The sequence below is a fragment of the Anas platyrhynchos genome, chromosome 7, assembly GCF_047663525.1.
Source record: "Anas platyrhynchos isolate ZD024472 breed Pekin duck chromosome 7, IASCAAS_PekinDuck_T2T, whole genome shotgun sequence".
NCBI classification, from domain to species: Eukaryota; Metazoa; Chordata; class Aves; order Anseriformes; family Anatidae; genus Anas; species Anas platyrhynchos.
This window is the reverse complement of record NC_092593.1, coordinates 28,053,481-28,072,926: the sequence shown is the minus strand read 5'-3', so window position 1 is coordinate 28,072,926 and position 19,446 is coordinate 28,053,481. Positions and strand designations below refer to the sequence as shown.

The window sequence follows — 19,446 nt, the reverse complement described above, 5'->3', positions numbered from 1 at the left end:
GAACACATTTCAGCTGGGATACAACTGTGGTCTGTGGCCATTCTAGTGAAGTCCTAGTGTAGAAATACTGATTTTCTCTTACAAGCAATGCTTTTGAAGCAACAGAAGTGGTACAAGAATCTGAGCAATTGCTGTTTGCCAGGAGATTAATCAGTACCCCTTATCACCACATAAAAGCACATACAATTTCTAGAATAGGGGTGCTGCAGAGACAAAAGCCATATAGAACTTCGGACAATCTGACAAAGGTAGATCCAGCATTCAAAACTCAAAAAAAAAAAAAAAAAAGGCAGCTATAAATACAGACAACACCACGATGCAGAATTAGTTGTACATAAGGTTAATGAACAAAAGCTGGTCTTTTAGCATCTTCCTGAACAGTGCATGCATTTTTCTAATGATTTCAATGGGACATATAGCACGGGTATATAGAGGAATAAGATATTATAATCCATTACTACAAAACAGAATGAAAGGGAGGGATTCAGACAACTTTATTTCCAGGCTTTTGTTTAGCAGTTGCTTACAAGATCAAAGACAAAGGAAAATTCATGTCTTCAGGAATTTTTTCTGGTGAATAGTAATGATGAACTTCTATTAAAAGTAATTCAATTATTAAGCCTCAAGTAACATACATCAATCATCACCAATGGTCAGAAATATCATAACTATACAAAGTACAATATATATATTTTTAAGTCAAAAGTCAAGGATCATTAGTTGTATTAAGTAGACATGATAATTTTTTTTCTTCTCTAGACCACACTAGTGAAGCAGAAAATCCTTAAGTACATCTACTTGAGTGTATGTTTACAACAAACAGGCTGAGGTTATTTAGGCACACCTGTCTGCATTAGGGTGGTACCTAGAAATAAAGTTGAATTTTGTGGAGCCCTCTTACACTGTACAGAGAGACAGTCAAAACTTGTGTGAGGTTAACCATGAGGCCAGAGATAGCCTGAAGCTCAAAACTCACCGGTCTCATATTCCAGCTTCCCTCTGCTAGCTATCATGGTCTTCTACGATTTGTCTTCAGAAGGCAGGTAAGTGTAAGCCTCAGCACATCGGAGAGCAGTCAGAGCAGCAGAACAGCTAACTAGGACAAGATGATTTATTAAAAATTAATAGCTTTCTTAACATCCTCCTCCCCCCTCCTTTTTTTTGGATGTTCATTACAGTCCCGATGATTTGTTGCATCTTTCCCACCATAAGTGAAGATTGACCGTAAGATTCTTGGTATATTCGATTAACTCAGGTGGAATAAAGAACAAAACATGGGCAAAAAGAACAAAAATCAAGTGATTTTTTTTTCCTAAGAGTCACAAAGTTATAAGACAGAGCAAATTCTCATACCTAGGATTACATGAAAACAGTATTTTCATCCTATTAACAACGTGACACATTCCTCTCTGACAAAAATATTACATAAAAATGAACACATTAATAGAACAGATTTACCTCTAAAATGTTTGTAGTCTGAAGAAGCAATCACCAGAGTATTCAAAAACTTACTGCCCGGATCAATATATACCACTTCAATAGTGATTTGGTTTGGAAAGTCTTGTGTTTTTCCCAGGAAAAAATCAGAAGAGAAATGTGGGGATGAAAAGTGCCTGTGTGGCAAAGGCACAAAGTGGAAGAAAGCGACAACAGGGGAGAGGGGAGGAGGCCCAGCCGAGTCACACAGCAGTGTGCAGCCTGCCTGCTCTTCTGAGGAGGACAGAACCTCCCGATCACCTGGTTCAGGCCACTCGCCTCCAACAGTCACCTCAACCAGCAGTCGAGAAATGGCACTCATCGGTGCTTACATACACTTAAACTCCTCCTTCATGACGAAAACACAAAACCAAGGGCTATTTAGTGCGGCCTTACCTGCTCCCACACAGCGCCACAGCTCCGCTGCCCCCAGCCCTCGCCACCACAAAATGGCCGCCCCCTCAGCGTGCCACAGGCCCGGCACAAGGGGAGGGAGCGGCCCCGCCCCTCAGGGGCGGTTTCCCGCCTCACGGCCCCCTCAGCACAGCTCCGTCAGCCCCGCCGCTGGCTTTACCTCAGGGGTGCCGCGCGAAGGGCTCCCTCCCTCCTCCTCAAGCAGCAGGCTTATTTATTTGCCCAGGCGTTATCCACACAGGTAGGTGTGGGAGAAGCTGCCACTCATGGAGGCTTTCTGGCAGGTTAACGTTAAAAAAAAAAAAAAAAATAAAAGTCATGTTTCAGCAGATGAGGGCAGCAAGTACCTCATGAGGAGCAGCAAGTGAGCCCAGACAAGCCCCAGCTCCAAGCAGCCTGCACCCTTACGTCCTCCCCAAGGACAGGTAGAACATAACAGTCCTTCACCTCACCCAGCTGACCTCCTCCAGCCAGGCAGGTGCAAAGCTATGCTCCCTGTCAAATTTTTAAGACCACTCTTAAAAGAGCTAGGAAATGGAAGTAGCTCCTCTATGCCTTCTCATAAAGGGACAGCACAGACTGATGTTAAAAGGATAATTAGATATGCTTCAGAGCAGCATCTTAAATAACTGTAAATTCTGGAAAAGTTTTCTTCACTGAGAAGCACTAGTGACTAGAGCCATGGTGGGAGGACAGGGAGGCTCCCTGAAGCATCACTGTAAGACCAGTTAAATGACCTGGTACAGTCCTCCCTTCAGCATTAGGGACCCCAGCCTTGCTTCCACTGATACAGGTTCTTTCCCCAGATCCTGTGTCCTAGCTCAGAGCTTCAGAAATGGGTTCTGTAACACTGGCTGTTCATATTGTTCTGATTTCACTGCATTGGTCCTCTGACATCAGAATTTTAGGCTTATTTTAAAACTTCACTTGTTTCCTCAAAACATCATTATTTTCTGTGACTAAATAAAACCCCTGTGCTTGCTCCCTAATAACTTCAAGACATGTGGAAAAAAAATACAAGGAAAAATACAAACCTAGAGGTTCAGAAAATACAGCTTAAACAGCAATATATTGGGACATGAAATACTAGGAAATGCGTAAAAGTCATCAGGTATCATGAAGGTGAGTATGTACAGGAAGAAAAATAATAGAACATGCACTCAACATAGAAAACAGGCACTGTTCACCACAGCAACCACAAAGGAAGAATCCCACAAGTCAAAAACTACTTCAAAAAGTACATAAAGCACATATTTCAATAACTTTGAGTATTAATGACATTCTATGAATTATGATTTATCTGCTAGCTCTAAGCATATGAATTATATTCCTTTTCAGATTCCTCATGGAAAATGGCAAGAGTAGAGATCTCCTCAGGAAAAAAGAGCAAAAGAAGGCAGAAAAAAAGGCAGCTACAAGTGGAGGGAAAAGGAAGGAATGAGAAAAAAAAAAAAAAAAAAGAGCATCAGGAAGAAATGGAAAAAGAAACAGAAAATTTGGAAAAAGAACAGAGGATATGTGGTTAGTGACAAAGTTCTAATTCAAAAAGGGAATATGTGAATGATAACAAGACTACTGTAGTCTTTCCTTTTTTGTCAGCCAAAAATGCATCCAAACCTTTCAGTGTTCCAGCATGAAGAAACACACATAACCAAGCACTATCTAATAGAAGACTAATAGAACATAAGTGTGAAGGAGTCAAACTGATCTAGTGAACACAGACAAATTCCAATCTAGAGGAGAACAAGTATTTTAATCTGAAATTTGTCCATACATAAAGCTGCATCTTTTAGCAGTGCACTATTTTTATTTTTTACTAAATTTAGTATTTTCTTGAACTTATTTTCAAAAACTTCATCCATTAGTTATCAATCTGAGACTGTCCTAAAATTATTTTCCAAGACATTAGTGAAAAATTAGTGTTGTCAGTGAAGCACTATTGGTCATGAATTTATTTTTTCAGCCAATTGTACCCAGCTTAGTGATTTCATGAAGACTATATATTTTCCAGACAGCACCAAAACTATCTCATAGTAATGCAGGTTCCTTCTTAATGACACAAATTTTTTTATACTACAAAAACACACTAAGAGCAATTTTTGCTTGTTACCTCTGCAGCCATAGATTTACATAAAAAGTAAGGGCAAAACTGAGAAACATCAATAACAGAAACAAGCCCTGGTAAAACAATTACCACATTTATGTTCACCTTTTGAAACATTCTGCTTATACAAAACAGCAGATAACACTTCTAACATCATCTTTTTGCTTGCTTCTGTATTTTCTCTCTCCTCTCTCTATATAGAAAAAGTATTTATTGGGGAAAACAGCGACCTCCTTTGGTATTTTCAAGAGTTACATTATACCTAGAAGTGACTGAACACTCAATAGGGATATTCTCTCATCATGGGCATTTATAAAAGAAACAGGTTTATAGAAGTAGCATCTTTTGCTTTGTATTATCTTCTATTAAATCACATGGTTGAAACCGATGGACAAACCTGACTTGGTAAGCATTTTTGGAGATTAGTGGCCATACCCAATTTAAGTGGGGAAAAGCAAGTAGACATTCAAGTCAAACTGCCAGACTGAAAAACTGAGAACCCCGAATCAGTTTGGACCATGATCTTAAGCGTTAGTCAGTAAAGCAAAATACCTGAGTTTGATTCTCCTTAAGTTCTTGTGCCCAAAATAAGGAGATTATTAATTCTCATCATTAGTGTCTTTGACTTTCTTTATGCTCCTTACTCTTAGTATGAATCTTCCTGCAAAGAGACTATTTGGACTACCATTCTGTTTACATCTAAGTCTTATCCAGCACATCTTTCGGATTCTTGTTCTAGGTTTCTTCCTGTTCCAGGCTTGTTCTTGTTTCACAAAGCTATGCTTTACTTTTATCTCACAGCTCTTGTTCCCTGTACTTTACATAGCTGTCTCTGTGCTTTCCTCCATCCCTTGTCTCCATATCTTTGTCTCATGTAAACAATATACTTGTAACCCCATCTTTGTCATCTCTCATATGCTTGCCAAAAGCATGCAGCTAAGACTTATAATTCAGGTTTTCACCTTTCCCCCTTACAGATGGTAGAAGGTACACAATATGTTTTAAAAAAATACTAATTTGCAGAAACAACCAGACATATGCTAAGTATCACTAACTAGCACCTGTTGTCTCTTTATTACAATCTCTCTGTCCTTTATTTAGGTTATCTGTTTAGCTTTTCATGCTAAGAACTTGTTCTGCCAAGATTGTTCAGCAAACTCAAGGTTACTACAGCAATTAATAATCATTTATGTTTTAGGTTACAGAAACAAATTAGAAGAGTGGAGGTGCCAGGAAGAGGTGGCAGCAAAGAAAGCACGATTTGAGAAAAGCCATCAGAATACATTTGGCAGCAGAGGGATTATCACAGGAAGTTTCTGCAGTTCCAGAAGACAGCTAGAGCAACATGACAAAGCAGGTAGTCTTTGGCTAATACTTACCTGAACTGCAGATAATTTGTCTGAAAAGATCATTTTTAGTAGAGGCAATTTTGTGCCTTTACCATGCAATTCCTTTGACACTAAGTCCCAAATTTGCAGCACTTCTGCTGCTCCTGTTAGAGATGGTGGTAAGTTACCTCTTCCACAGTCCCTGCAGCCTGAAAAAATTCTACAGCTTGGCTATGATGCAATAGTACAAGATGCTAGCAACAAAAATATTAATGCTACATCTTAATTTGATGTTCTCCATATATTTGATATATTTTCTGAAAGCCCCAGTCCTGGTAGCTAGACACTTCAAGAATGATTCTACTTCTAAAAGGTGTTTGTAGAGAAAGGCTTGAAAATCCAGATATTAAATACCAGATTAAAGAAACAAAATAAATGCAGTTAAATTATGTGATTCAGGAATAATTCCAAGACAAATTCCTGTTTTTGAGATTTTAAATACTTTTAATGTGATTATTCCAGCATTATTTTCATTTGTAATTGATGAAAAAACATTTCCTAAATAGGAAGCATGTGAGTAACCAATAGCTGTTGGTGATCTGTTTTTAAGATGCAGAAAAATGCAGACAAAGAAGGAGCAAAGTGGTTAGAAGAGGAATGCCAGCAGCCGGTGGTAATAGCAGAACACTTGGAGAAGACACCAGGAAGAGTAGGCAACATACGAGGCTAAGGAACAGATGAAAAAAGACACTAGGTAAGCACAGCTTTCAATCAGGTGTGTAGCTATCATACAGAAAGTGAAGTTACTTTCTTTTCTTAGTAATAATAGTGTATTTATATACTTAGTGGCAAAATATGCAATAATAGTTACTTAGTCAAGACTCCAAACAGCATAGTTCACATTGAAGAGCACCATCCAGGAGTAACTTATGCTACCTTCAATATAAGCTCCAAGACATAACGTAATTCTTTTGCTATTTAACCATTTTTTTCCAATATTTCCCTTAATTCCACCAGCAATTTGCTTATATAGTTTAAATATTCAAATAACATCCATTTACACTCTAGAAAGCACAATTAGATTTTTCTACACTTGAAATTATGATTACCTTTATGTAGTCCTTCAGAGCAGACTCCAACACAGCGTGCTTCCAGAACTCATTCCTACCAGAACCTCAGAACACAAGCTGGGAATTTACACATTGCATACCAAAGCACTGCAAACAGTTCCTTCTCTGAAAGGGATCCTAGATCAACTTTTCAGTCACAAAGCACTACAACAGATGAGAGGATACATGATAACTACAGGTGAGCAGCAGGAACTATATTCTGTCTGCTCTATTCATGACGTCGTAACAGTAAAACATACTGGCCAACAAGCTATAAGCTTTTTTTTTTTTTTTTTAACTGCACGCTCCTGTCCAGGCTCAGTGCCTCAAAAGGCACTATTGCATATAGGTAAAGTCAAAGAAACTGCCAGTGAACCAGCCATGAGCCTATTGAGCGTGCAGATTTTGAGTCAAAACACCAGTTTTCTAATCCAAGGAGGAAGTCTGACCTGTGTCTTCAACCCATTTAATTAACGGTGTTTGCAGGCAAAGAGCAGACCTGGAGCAGTGTCTGCAGTTCCCACAAGCACTGTTGACAGAAGCTACCAGCTCAAGATGGTTCTCATCCATGGGTTTTATTTTCAGCTGCTTGAAAGAGCTAGGCCAGAAAACAATACCAAAGAATAAATAAATGCTTGGTGCCAGGTATTTGTCATTGCAGTAAGTTCTTTTAGTTGAAGCCTTCCAACTTGAAGGTTCCAACCTGATTCAAAAGACCAATGTTCCTTTACCAGACAAGTGCTATTCTCCTTCCCTAAGCTGTTTTCCCAAGCTGCAACTATAGTCTGTATAGACAAGAAATTAGACAAGTAAAAGCATCTGTTTTTAACAGCAACCAGAAATGAACCCAGACAGACCATGATAACCTTTACAACCTCTTGAGGTGTCAGAATACATTTCATTTATCCTTTGCTGCTTCATTGTAGATTCTTCAGTTCACTTCAGTTTTAAGAGGAAAAAAACCAGAACTATCAGTTTACAAAAGGTATGAAGATCTTAGTGCTGACTTTGGAAAGAAACACCCAAACCAATCAATTTGTTACTGTTTCAGAAGAATTTTCTTTATCAACTATAAGACAAGCTGTAGCAAGCTAAGAACTTCATTGCAAGTTCACCTTATTTTCTGCTTCACTAATATTATCTAACAAAAAAATGACATTTATAGATTTAAATTGTATTAACATTCCTGTAGAAAGTCTCCCATAGAGAACAGTAATCAATTTCTGAGATTTGTTTAAGCTGAAGTTGAACTTCAGTTGAAATAAACACACATTAAGTATTGGTTCTAAAAGCAAAACAAAGCCAGTTTACTTCCAATGTGCACTGTTCCTACAGTTATCTGTATGGTGTCTCAGAAGCTTATCTTCTCATTTGAGAAAATTTACTTGTACAACAATAATTAAACAGTACATACAGAAGATGCCCAGCTCAGCACAGATACATAAGTATTGTACTCTAAAAATAATTCTAATTCCAAGCAGGAAAAAACAAACAAAAAAAATCCTGTAGTATACAGTTCTAGTGCTTCTAAACATGTGGTTATTCAAAATTTCTGACAGACTTCAAGTGCCAGCATCATCTGACATTATAACTGAAGTCCACTATCTGCAAGCATTTACAAATTTAACTTCAAAATCTCATTTTGCTGAATTTAGATATTTATATTTAAGAGAATAAACACTTTAAACATAGCAGCTTTAAGAACATCTTCATGGAACCTGACCTTTCACGGCACTTAGCAATACAGCTTCTATACAGCATAAAAGTGAACATTAAATATATGAACTTCACAATTAGAAATATTTAAAGCAAATATTAGCTTCTATATTCTAGTGCATAACGGACTCAGTGAATATTGTTTAATTCTCTGACAATCACTTGTTTCTAAAAGTAAAAACAAACAAACAAAAAAAACACAAACAACACCAAGCAGAAGCAGTTAGCAGCAGCTGAACTGAGTTCTTCTAATATCTAGGTAAGCACATAAATGAAGATCAAAGAAAATTTCAGGAGGAAGAGTCTTTTCTCTATTTTTCTGCAGCATATGAAGGCCAGTCTGACTTCCAGTCATGAGCTTCAAATCCATGAATGGTTTAGAAATAATCTGGACCATCTTTTCAGAAAGGAATTCTTTGAGAATTACTACTTCTTCCAAAGAAGTGAAAAAACAGCCTTTGTACACTCAACTTCAAAATTCAGGTTTATTTCAATGTACAACTTCCAAACAATGAAGTTCCTTAAGAAAGATACCAATGCATGAGTAGTTTGTGCATCTTCTCATTTTATATGGAGCTCTCAATATTAATCTGAGTCAGAGTACAGTATTCTTGTTATTTCTGTCCCATCAACAGTTCTAACTGTAAAGATGCTGCTTTAGACCAGCAGCTCTGCTCAGGTACTAGTTCCTCAAGGCTTGATAACTGGTAAGTAAGAGGTTAAATCAGTTTGCCACTGGTACCATATCCACTCTATGGAGACGTGTTTCAGGACAAGGTTACACAACAGAAGAAAAATTGAGCCTTGAGCTTCATCCCACTGAAGCTGAAATAGCACTCTGCAGGAAACCCTCCTCCATAGTCTTAAGAAAGTGACAAGCAGTGCTTTAAAACTAGGAAGTTAATATGGAAGAGCATAAAAAACAGACTTGAAAGAGGAAAATGAACAGTAAGAACTGAAGAAAGCTGGTGCAGCAACAGAAGCACTGGCATCAAACCCAGTGGAAATGGATTCTGTTCTCATCTCCACTTTCAGTTTAAGTAAACCACTGTCCCCCCGTGCCTGTTGCTAATTTGCAGAATGATAATGGGAATGAGCCTACTAACAAGATCGTTACACAAATTTAAATTAAAAGATGATCTGATAGTGCTCAATAGGCTGTTTTATTTCTGGTATCCCAAAGCAGATATATTTAGTATTCTCAAAAAGCAATCAGAGATGATTCCAAAGAAGCTACGTTACTCTGCACCTCATAGTAGCAATTCTTTCTCATCTCCAAAATTGACTTACATAAAATACTTTGAAAAATCCCATATTCCAACATTCCTGACAAAAAAAATTAATCTTTAAAAAATTTCTTAGTGCAACTACGGGTACAGAAGCATTACTAGATCAGAAATAGGACAAATCACCAGAATTAAAATTCATTTATAATTTTACAGCAAGTACCATAAAAGCTTGATCATTCAAAACCTATCTGTAACTTCTTCCTAGTATGCCAGCACTAAAATGGGCCTTTATGAATGCCAAATTCATGTTAAATGAACTTTATTTAAAAATCAAGCCAGGAACAAGTCCCATCTATCTGCTGAAAAGCAGAAGCAGGGAGTGAAGAAATCTTCTCTATGCTGCCTTGCTTATAACCTTCTGAGCTTTCATTCCCCATTATAGGTTCTCTATTTTGAACCTGCAACCAGCTAGTTGATATGTTGACTCTCAGTGAGGCCTCATGTACCATATTCACACTTCCACATCATCCATCACAGAGAAATTATACAATGTTACCATAGTCATATGAAATGTAGACATTAGAAACAGTCCTTGTATTTCCTTCCAAGCTGCCTTTTTCAGCCTAACCTTTGTGCATGAAGTGAAGCAGTACGTAACTATGTGAATATTCCCTAACAGGACAAGAAACAGCTAATAGTACGAGTCCCTGGCAAACCAAGAACAGTTATTTTACTTGGGCAAGTAGAAAAAAGTAAGTGTTTTTATATGAGGTATACTTACAGAGTGCAACTTTTTCTGCCTTCAGTGTAGAGGTACTAGAAAGGCATGCCCCAATCACCACTTTTTACATTTTTACTCATTTCCAAACATTTGAAAAGAAAATGCAAATTGTTTATAAAATTGTTTTTGTTTTTTATTTTAAATGAAGCTGGTACAGACAATGTCCATTCAAAACCCACGTCCCAGGCCAAAAGGTACAAACAAAAGTGTCAAAGTAACACCAGTTGTCTGCTGCGAACATCCTTGCATGAATACCTGCATGTACTAATTCCTATATGAAGTTAAAATGCTTCTGGGATCTTCCGACAAGATTTAAGAATCATTAGGGTTTTCAATTCTATGTCTTCAGCAAAGCCATCTCTGGAGCAACGTACAGATGACAACAGTTCTAGCTTTTCCATTTCCAACTCTGATCTTCTTCGTTGGGCCATCAGCGCAATTTAAGCAAAATAGCTCTGAGTTATGGATACAGAATTTCTCCACAGTTTAGTTCTGAAAAACTTCATCTCGCACTGAAAGTTATAGTCCAGGAGTGAAACAGTCACACATCAAAACTTCAGGGCAGATATGGAAGTCATTAAGAACACTCGCCCACCTGGCAGATCTTACAACCTTCGTGCCTGAAATGCACGAACCTAGTGAACGTACAAATGCATGTGTGTACATGTATTTCTAAAGGGGAGGGCAGGAGGGAAAAGGAGAGCAGGGTTGCAGCTGGATCACAAAAGTTCAGCACAATGAAAACAGAAACAATAGTGTATAATGAGCACGAGAATTCAAAATACCAGACGCTTGAAAATAAACTCCCAGAGATGGGGTGCCAGTTTCAATTCAGTGTTGAACACCACATTACAAAAGAACTATTATTTAAAAATAAAAAAGGATTAAGGGGAAAGAAAGCAAACAGAAGGATCTAAACTGTTGAGTGACCCCCCGTCTGTTCCTGATAAACTTCAATCACATCTTCCTCCTCCATCCCCAGCTGTGAGAACAGAAAAAACAGCACAATTGTTATAAATCTGGTGCACTGAATTCAGAACAGGTCCTAGACAAACCATACAATGCTTTGTTCTGATGTCGCATCATAATTTGACAGAAGACAAAGGGGTGATAATTTTTTAAATTAATATTTCACTATCCATCGCTCAATTTTTATTTTATTTTTTTTCCTTTAATCATAGACATCTCAGCACATCCCAAATTCAAAGCAACAATCTTATCTGTGGAATCTAAATCTACTTGGGAAGCAGTACACATCAGCTTGGAAGCAACTAGCTCTACTTTTCTCTTAACCCCTTCTTGGGTAATGGATGCACAAGGATGTAACCAACAGCATAGTGCAGTATGCATAGTACTGCATAGTAGCACCAGCTGTGTAGCCACGTGGCTTATAAACAGCATACTGCTACAGCACAATACAGCTAAGACCTAAAGCTTGCAACTCAAAACCTGTTTACAACTGTTCTTTTAAAGAAAATAATTTGTTGAATTCCACAGTGCACAAGTTGGACTAATTTGTTCCAGAAGCTCATTATTGTAATTCATTTTTTCTTCCTGATTTATCATTACAATCAGTAGAAGTCACTGGACAGCAGAAGTAACCTATTTTCTGTTTACTTACACTTCCATCTAATCAATGCGAATTAAATACACGTTTGTTCCAAAGTCAGACTGAAGGTTTATCTCAACAATTTACCAGTTCCCTTAGTCTTCTTTCCTCTGTTAAGTAACTACACCTCCCTTCTGAGGGAATGTTACACATGTAGGTCCAATTAAAGTTTTTTTCCTAATCCTTGTATCAACCTTTTTAAAGATTCTAGTCAGACAAGTATAGTCAGACTACATTTGACTAAATGTAGTCTAAGAAGGTTGGCTGTATTTAGAGAAACATCTTCCATCAGATTAACAGGCTAGCAGAACAAATAGACTAACCAATTTTGTGTTTAGTTTCTCCAGTGAACTTGGTATATGCAACACTTTCCAGACAGAAACTCACCTCCTTGGGGGTATGATTATCAGTAATTCTCTGACCCTCGAAGAGAAACCTGAGTGAATTCATTGGAACACCCTAAAAAAATGCACAAGAAAAAAATCAATTGAAACTTGCACATATTCATAAGAAAATGTTTTCAATAAAACCACCACACGTGAAAGCCAAAAAGGAAAGCATTAGTTCCTGTTACAAAGGGAGCTCAGCTATTCTGTTACCCCCATGTATACTGTTAAGTGACTCAAAGAGAATGACAGTGCTGAACTCATGTTTATTCTGAGGTTGCACTGGAGTTCTAGCTCAGCAACTGAGAAGTTTCCTCATCTTTGTTTTGTACAGTGCACCTCTATTAAAACTGAATACCATACTTCAGTAAGTGAACTGAACACCTCACCTTTTCCTCTTCTTTCACTTACTTGATGAGCATAAACCCAAGTGAAATATGACCTGTTTTGGGCATCAATTACATCTCAAGTATTGCTTGCAAATTTTTAGGCATAACAATTCATAGGAAGGAAGGAGAAGCTCTTCACACTGCTCCAACAATCCCTCTTGGCTAATTTGGAAGAAACGTTGGTGGTTCCTCTAAGAGAAAGATTACTTGATAGCAAAAACAGCAACTCTCCAGAATTCAGCCCAGGAGACAGATTTAGCCGTGTCTGTTGAAGCATGTATTTCTCGAAAGTAATCCACACACATGCATTTCCATCAGTCAGTGTCCTGCATGAATAATTTCCGGTATCTGTTCTCAAGTTCTTTGATGAATCCCAACTTTAAGAATTCATATGTGGCTACAAGTATTTGGTGTTTAATCTTTTATTTTCTCCTCTAATAGGATAGCAAACCATATAGCAGCATGCAGATATCAGCATAAAAACACTGAAAATCTAACATGAACAAGGTATTCCTACAGAATTGACAAGTTCAATTTGTATCAAAGTATTAAAATAAAAAAGTATTTCATGCGATTATATCTGAATATAATCGTATATAATATATACAAAGTGAACTAAAACAGAAGTGCTCAAGGAAAGGCCGCACAAGGCATCTATCCCCAAAGCTGGAGGCAAACTAGGCCAGGGCTGCTGGAAATAGCAGCAGTGAATCCACAGTATCTGCCACAGAACCTGGAAGTGAAGTTACAGTTATTGTCCTGGAACAGTAGTTACCTACATCAACCATTAATATTGTGTATTTCTTCCATTTAGGGCATAATGGGCAGCATTAATTGATTACCGTATTAATGATAGTAACAGTGTCTAAGGCTGCCCTCATCTTAAGCTGCAGTCTTCCACAGCTTTAAGGGAATTTCATTTGAATCAGGAAGATTTTAAAGTAACTATAAACTCCTGTCTAGGCATTTTAAAAGGTAACTTCTACACCTTCGGCTCAGCCATTATATATTCAGTATCATTGTTTCACAAACCTGTCTTTGACAGTACGATTCTTTGAGTTTCTTGAGGTGCGTTGTCATTTTCACCTTGAAGTGAATTTCACTGCTGTCCTAAGAACAGAAAAGAAAAAAGTTACTCTTTCTAGTAACTACATATTTTATCTATATTCATTTTAAGACCATCATTGAGAAAAACTTACATAAAACTAGCACTGAACAGTTTAACCATTCATTACACAATTTTAACTATCCCTGGGCATACCTCAGTGGCTAAGTCATCCTAGAGGTTCATATTATGCACTGAATTAATTACTTTCACAGGAAGTTCTATTTTAAAACAGGTGGCATAACATAACCTTCAGCTCACTACAGACATCTTTGGATTTAAAAGTACTAAATACCATACTTGTTTCAGTCTGTGCTCCCATCTTTAACCAGCTGATACTCATAGAAAATCCAAACCTACATGTGCAAGGGAATTCTGCTTTAAGATTCCAAAAGACAAGTTAAAACTTGCATTTCAAATATATGTGAAACCTTGATCAATTACAGCAATTATCCAGAAGTTAGGATACAGGCTGACTTGGCAACATAACACTAACCTAAAACAAAAACTTATGTTTCATTATTCCTTAGTCCTTTCTACCAGCTATAAAGTATGAATAACTACGTCTGTCAAAATGGCCACAGATAAAACAGATGACGAAAGGCTTTGCACAAAAATCTCGTGGGTCACATTTAGCTTTTGAACGTGTTCTTGTCATTGCTGATTAAACCAGCAAGTAGTTAGTTTATGTTAGCCCTACTCTATGTCATCTGTCTCCAGTCAACAGCCTAGCAACCACACCAGTATTCTAACAAACAAAACTGAGTCGAATCAAATGATTTAGGGGTTCTTTGCAGAGAAGGAATTGTGTTCAAGAAGTATCTGGACATCTACTCAAACAACTTAAATTCAGACTTGTGATTCACCACTTATTACCCACAAGCCTACCAACAGAATCTTCTTTCTACTCCTATCTAGGAGAGTTGACCTCATAGTTAGGGTACATGAACTCCAAAGACCTGAAACTAAGAGTATGCTAACACACATTGCCAGCAACTGGTAAATAGCTTTTTTTGGAGGTTGGAGGGGAAGATCAGCATTGGAGAACTGAAAGTATTAACTTCCATCTGTTCATTTCTATAACTCAGAAATTCACAGCATCTACCAAATGTCAGTTATGTAAACACTCACCTGCCCAATGACTTTGAGTTTAATGTATTCCCCCTCTTTCTTATCTCCTAAGTCCTCAGCTGAAGGCTTTGCTTCCTGAAAACAAAACATTTCAAAAATCTGTAATCAAAATCCAACACTTATTTTCATTGGACAATATGATGGCTGCTGTATTAAATTCAAATTATTCAAGGTACTTCCTGTGTGTGTGAAAATAGTAACATACAATTATCATAGGCTGTCTGCACGCAAGAAGTTAAAATGGAAGAAACACAAAGAACATGAGAAGGATCATTTGAAAAGATAACATGCAGAAATTGGAAATATGTTTTTATACTAACTCCTAATCAAACAGCCAGAAAAAAATAGCAAACGCACCAAGAGACTCAGACACTTGACAAAAATGGACAGCACGAGTAAACAGAAAACACTTATGACACCGTATCAGCGTGAAGAGTGAACCGTGAAACATTTTTCCATCTAATCGCATCAACAGCAGTTACTGCTTTCAAAAGGATGGTGAGCTGCCTTTTCTCCTGTGACAACAAAACATCAATTAACGGCATCCTTCTGGCATGTTTGTTACGAGATTAATTCTTAAATGTTAAAGTTGTACTTCTAAGAACTACAATGTTTTGATATCTTTCCAGGATAAGAATTAATTGTACAGGCAAGTTTGATTCAACAATTCAAGCACTAACGTTCTTCAACTTGGTTTAAGTGTTACACTCTTTAAGGCACAAATCAAGGACATCAAAGTTTTCATGTTCACTGTTGACAGATCAGACAAGCCAAAAATCAGGCACTATTAACTGTATTCCTTGCCTGTCACTGCATATTTTGGATGAGGCCTTTGGTTACATTCCGTTACAACACAAAGAGATCTTACGCAGACACTGCCACAGATCCAGATGGTGCTTGATGAAAAACCTCCCAAGAAACAATGATATCCTGCTGATCATATTTCAGATCTACCTTTTACATTCTATTGATCATCACAGTAGACAAAATAAACAGAGTATGTACAGGTACCTAAAGCTTCTGTTTTCCTAAACTGTGGCTTTTTTGCTGAGTATGTAGAAATACCATTAACTCCACCTGGCCTGATTTTTTTTTTTTTTAAATATCCACCTGGCACAACCTGGACTGCTGGGACTGATGTATTACTTTTCCAGCTCAAACCAAGAATTGACCTCAAGCCTTCAAGAAACTAAACACTCACTTCTCAGGTCTCCAAGCAAGTAATTTTTGAAGCATGGAAGGAGTCTTCAGGAGTAAACAGCAACCAGGCTCCCCAAAGTTTTCCCTTTCTATCATATCTGAACTCTAATCTCATGGGACTATTTTAAGGAATAAAGATATGCTGGCTTCCAGTCCTGACTCAGAGGAAAAAAAAAAAACAAGAACCTGAGACCTGTTTTGATAACTTGCACAGACAGCATTTTTACGTGCACAATTACCAACCTCAAGGAATCAGAAAGATTCAGATCTCTACTGATGCAAAGTATGTAACAAATTGTCTCCTGTTTTTTGCTATCACTTGAAGAATTTATAAGAACATCTTGTCTTTTTATATGATATTTCCTATCAGTCACTTAGTTTACCTTTGCATAAGAACTGAATTGCACAGCAGCACATTATCCTAACAGTAGAGGTATTTGTAATAGTTTATGCACTTCTACGCATTGTAACAGATTCACCCATTTAGCCCTCCCAAACACATCATCTTGTAGAAGGTATGACAAAGTATCATTACTACTATAACAGCACGTCTGGCCAATACAACTGGAAAGGAGGGATTTGTAAGATATTCGATCCCCACTCTCAGGGAAAGAAAATGTAAGTACTAAGAATTAATACGGAAAGCTGCAAACAGTAGAAAAAGTAGAGGGAATCAGAGTTCTGAAACACCACACTATAAAGGTGCTTGTTTAAAGCCCCAGAAACCTCTCACCCACAAAAAACAGGGCAGAGACAGAATTCCAGGAAAAGAGAAATTGGATAAAACCAATATTGACAAAAAAGTCTTTTTTTTAAAAAAAACAAAAGGTTTGAAACCAGAGCACAACACCCATCAAGACTGAAACAGCTCCCTGCATTTTGTCAGTGCTAGCTCTACTGCCATTCAATGCCAAATGGTAAAGCCAGTAACAACAGCAACAAAAAAAACAACCAAACAAACAAACACACTTAAGAACAAAGAAAGCAAGGAGATAGCAAGTTACTAAACTACTACCATTGGCTAAAAAAATCCTGGATAAACAATCCACAAGCCAACCTCCAGACTTTTACTCACACTGTGAAAAAAACTAGTGTTTATTGGGGCATCATGAAATGTACATTAAATGAAAAATGGAGAAAAGCACCACACAAACAGCACAGGAATACCACAATGCTAAGTTCTAACTTCACATTAGATCCCTAAAGTTTTAAAGGCTTTGTGCCACAGCTTAACCTAAAGAGCACAACATGAAGTACTATCTCACATTGCTATCAACACCAATCTAACGACCTTAAAACATCTGATGAAATTGGATGAAATGCACTGAGCGTGCCAGGTATTTGCTGTTGCAGCTATCAAAACCACAAAACAAGCATTGTAAAGTTGTAGGTTGCAGATTTCCTCCTCCAGTTTTCTGGAGTACTTAAACTTCAATGTTTAAGACTTACAAAGAACATACTCAGTATACTTTAGAACTTTTAAACTCGAAATTATAAAAGGAATAAGATTACAACACACTTCCTAACCTAGCAAATAAACTCTTGCATTTGTTACAGGAATGAGAAATTACATAGTGCTGTATTTGCTGTACATGAAAAGAAAAAATGCCTGCATCTAGATTCAATTAGAGCAAGAACAGCCCAAGATTCTTCATAGCAGGGATTTTTTTTTTCTCCTCTGCCGAGATCCCACCAAGCAGCTATGAGTTCTTTGAAGTTTGTCCTTCTTAGAAGTACTTTTATCAAAAAAAAAAGTTAATTTCCTATTGGAATCAAAGTAACTAAATCAAGTGCACTTCTTGATTTATACCTAAAAGGACAAGCCAAAATTACAACTAGGGACAAATGGTGTCATCTTAAGAACTGTCTTCCTTGGGGACGTGGAATTAACTGTAAGCAATGAACAATTGTAGGCAGTTTGATTATTCCAGTGGTCTTGATAAACAAAGGAATAAGACCAACAGTTCTGCATTACTGTACATTTCATGGGTGCTTCAGAAGCTGTTTAGCTGTTGTTGCACAGTCCCCCCAACAGTGTGATACAATATATGATAAGGTTTATCTTATCTCCAATAAATACATAAATTAGGGTCATTAACCAAAGCCATTTAAGATAAGCACTCAAAAAGGACAACAAATACAGTGAGTTTTGTACACTTCAAGCAGCTCCAGAGAGCAAGCATGTATGTGTTATGTATGTGTTTTACCGGGACTGGGCTGGAGAAGGCATTACCTAATGGAAGCTATGTGTTAAAACATGCCTTAGCTCACAAACGCAGAGCGCTACAGAACGGGTCATGTGAAGACCAGCCTTCAAAATCTAGTTCAGAATTTACTATTTCTTCACATGCAGCCACTTTTGTGCATTTCACTACACAGGAAGAGCACCCTAATCAGTTTCAGCAACAAGCTGTGCTCATAGCTGCACACTCAGGGGGCAGAGACAGACAATAGCATCCTCACCCACAGAGCTGCACCAGGGGAAGAAAACCACTAGTAGGTAAAGGCAGTGGTTTTTATTCACGGGTCACAATGTATCAAGGCTATTCTGCTAGGGAGACACAGTATATACTGTTTTGGATACTTTTCATTTCCTGCCAGGCACTAGAACTATTCCGGACTTCACAACATTGCAGGAGACATTTGTAGACACTGACATTGATTTTTCCAAATCCAAACTGTCACAGAGATTAAAAAACCACTGCCATCTGAAAGCAATAGAAGAGATCAAGTGAAACAGAACACAAATTAAAACTCAATGCTGTTTTAACTTTTCACCAGCAGGTCACATAGCCTAAAGCCACAGATACAGCAAAGGGCTGTGCGTGCACCGTGCCGAGCGAGGCGGGAGCTCGCTGTACGAGCAACTCTTCGCGCCCCTGCCTGGGAAGCAACACTGCGAGGTACGAGAAGAGAGGGCAGGGTCTCGGTGGGGTTTGATGTGGGCAATGCCGAGCGGGGAAGGTTTGGGTTCTTCCCCTTCCTTTTCCGCTCCCCAGGCAAACGGAGCAGCTGGCAGGCCGGGCCAGCTCCAGGGAGCAGCGCCCTGCCGCACGGCCGGGAAGCGGAAAGCGAAAGGAAGCGGCTGCTCCGCATCGCGGCCCCGCTGCCGGGGCTGCCCCGGCCCCATCCGAGGAGCAGACCGAGGGCGGAGCGCGGGGCGCCCCCCCTGGAGCCCCCCCGGCCCCGCGGCTCGCAAGGGGCGGCCGGGCAGCTCCTCCGCCGCCCCCCGGGGCCGTGCAGCCCCCCGCCGCCGCTCCTTCCCCTCCGCCCGGGGCTCCCCGGGCCGGGCCGGGGGCGGCCGTACCTGGTCAGACATGGCTCGGCCCCGGGGCGTGCGGCAGGCTCGGCTGGGCCGCTGCAGGCGCTCGGCTCCTTTCTCTGCCCGCAGCGCAAACACAGGCCGCGGCGCGGGCGGGATTTCCTGTGCGCCTGAGCTCACTTCCCGCACGGCCGCCCCACGGCTCCT

The 19,446-nt window shown here is 38.9% G+C and overlaps 2 protein-coding genes and 1 long non-coding RNA gene across 4 annotated transcripts in view; 1 reads left to right on the top strand and 2 right to left on the bottom strand.

The window, feature by feature from the left end:
• The window catches only part of ALS2 (alsin Rho guanine nucleotide exchange factor ALS2), a 216,680-nt gene extending 214,687 nt beyond the window's left edge, over positions 1 to 1,993 (bottom strand). For both annotated transcript variants that reach the window (XM_072041083.1, XM_072041084.1), the window contains exons 1-2: positions 1,873 to 1,993; positions 977 to 1,092 (exon numbers count right to left, since the gene is read on the bottom strand). The gene's annotated coding sequence lies outside the window, so the exon portion shown is untranslated. The remainder of the gene's footprint in view (positions 1 to 976; positions 1,093 to 1,872) is intronic.
• Positions 1,994 to 2,035: 42 nt separating this feature from the next.
• Positions 2,036 to 18,893, top strand: LOC140002955 (uncharacterized). Its single transcript, XR_011810719.1, has 5 exons — positions 2,036 to 2,131; positions 3,229 to 3,411; positions 5,193 to 5,351; positions 5,933 to 6,076; positions 18,759 to 18,893. It is a non-coding gene; the product is annotated as an uncharacterized lncRNA (long non-coding RNA).
• SUMO1 (small ubiquitin like modifier 1) lies at positions 10,266 to 19,441 on the bottom strand. The gene is made up of 5 exons (XM_027461471.3): positions 19,285 to 19,441; positions 14,778 to 14,852; positions 13,574 to 13,651; positions 12,154 to 12,225; positions 10,266 to 11,139 (listed from the first exon to the last, which is right to left on the bottom strand). The coding sequence occupies exons 1-5, from the start codon at positions 19,294 to 19,296 to the stop codon at positions 11,071 to 11,073; spliced, it is 306 nt and encodes a 101-aa protein (XP_027317272.1). The 5' UTR covers positions 19,297 to 19,441; the 3' UTR covers positions 10,266 to 11,070.
• Between the last annotated feature and the right edge of the window lie 5 nt (positions 19,442 to 19,446).

What these genes read in the sequence shown, in the direction of transcription:
- SUMO1 (XM_027461471.3), bottom strand. An exon ending in AACTCAAAGTCATTGGGCAG is followed by an intron (nt 13,652 to 14,777) that starts GTGAGTGTTTAC and finishes TTCTGTTCTTAG; the next exon opens with GACAGCAGTGAAATTCACTT. An exon ending in ATAATCATACCCCCAAGGAG is followed by an intron (nt 11,140 to 12,153) that starts GTGAGTTTCTGT and finishes CTGTTCTCACAG; the next exon opens with CTGGGGATGGAGGAGGAAGA.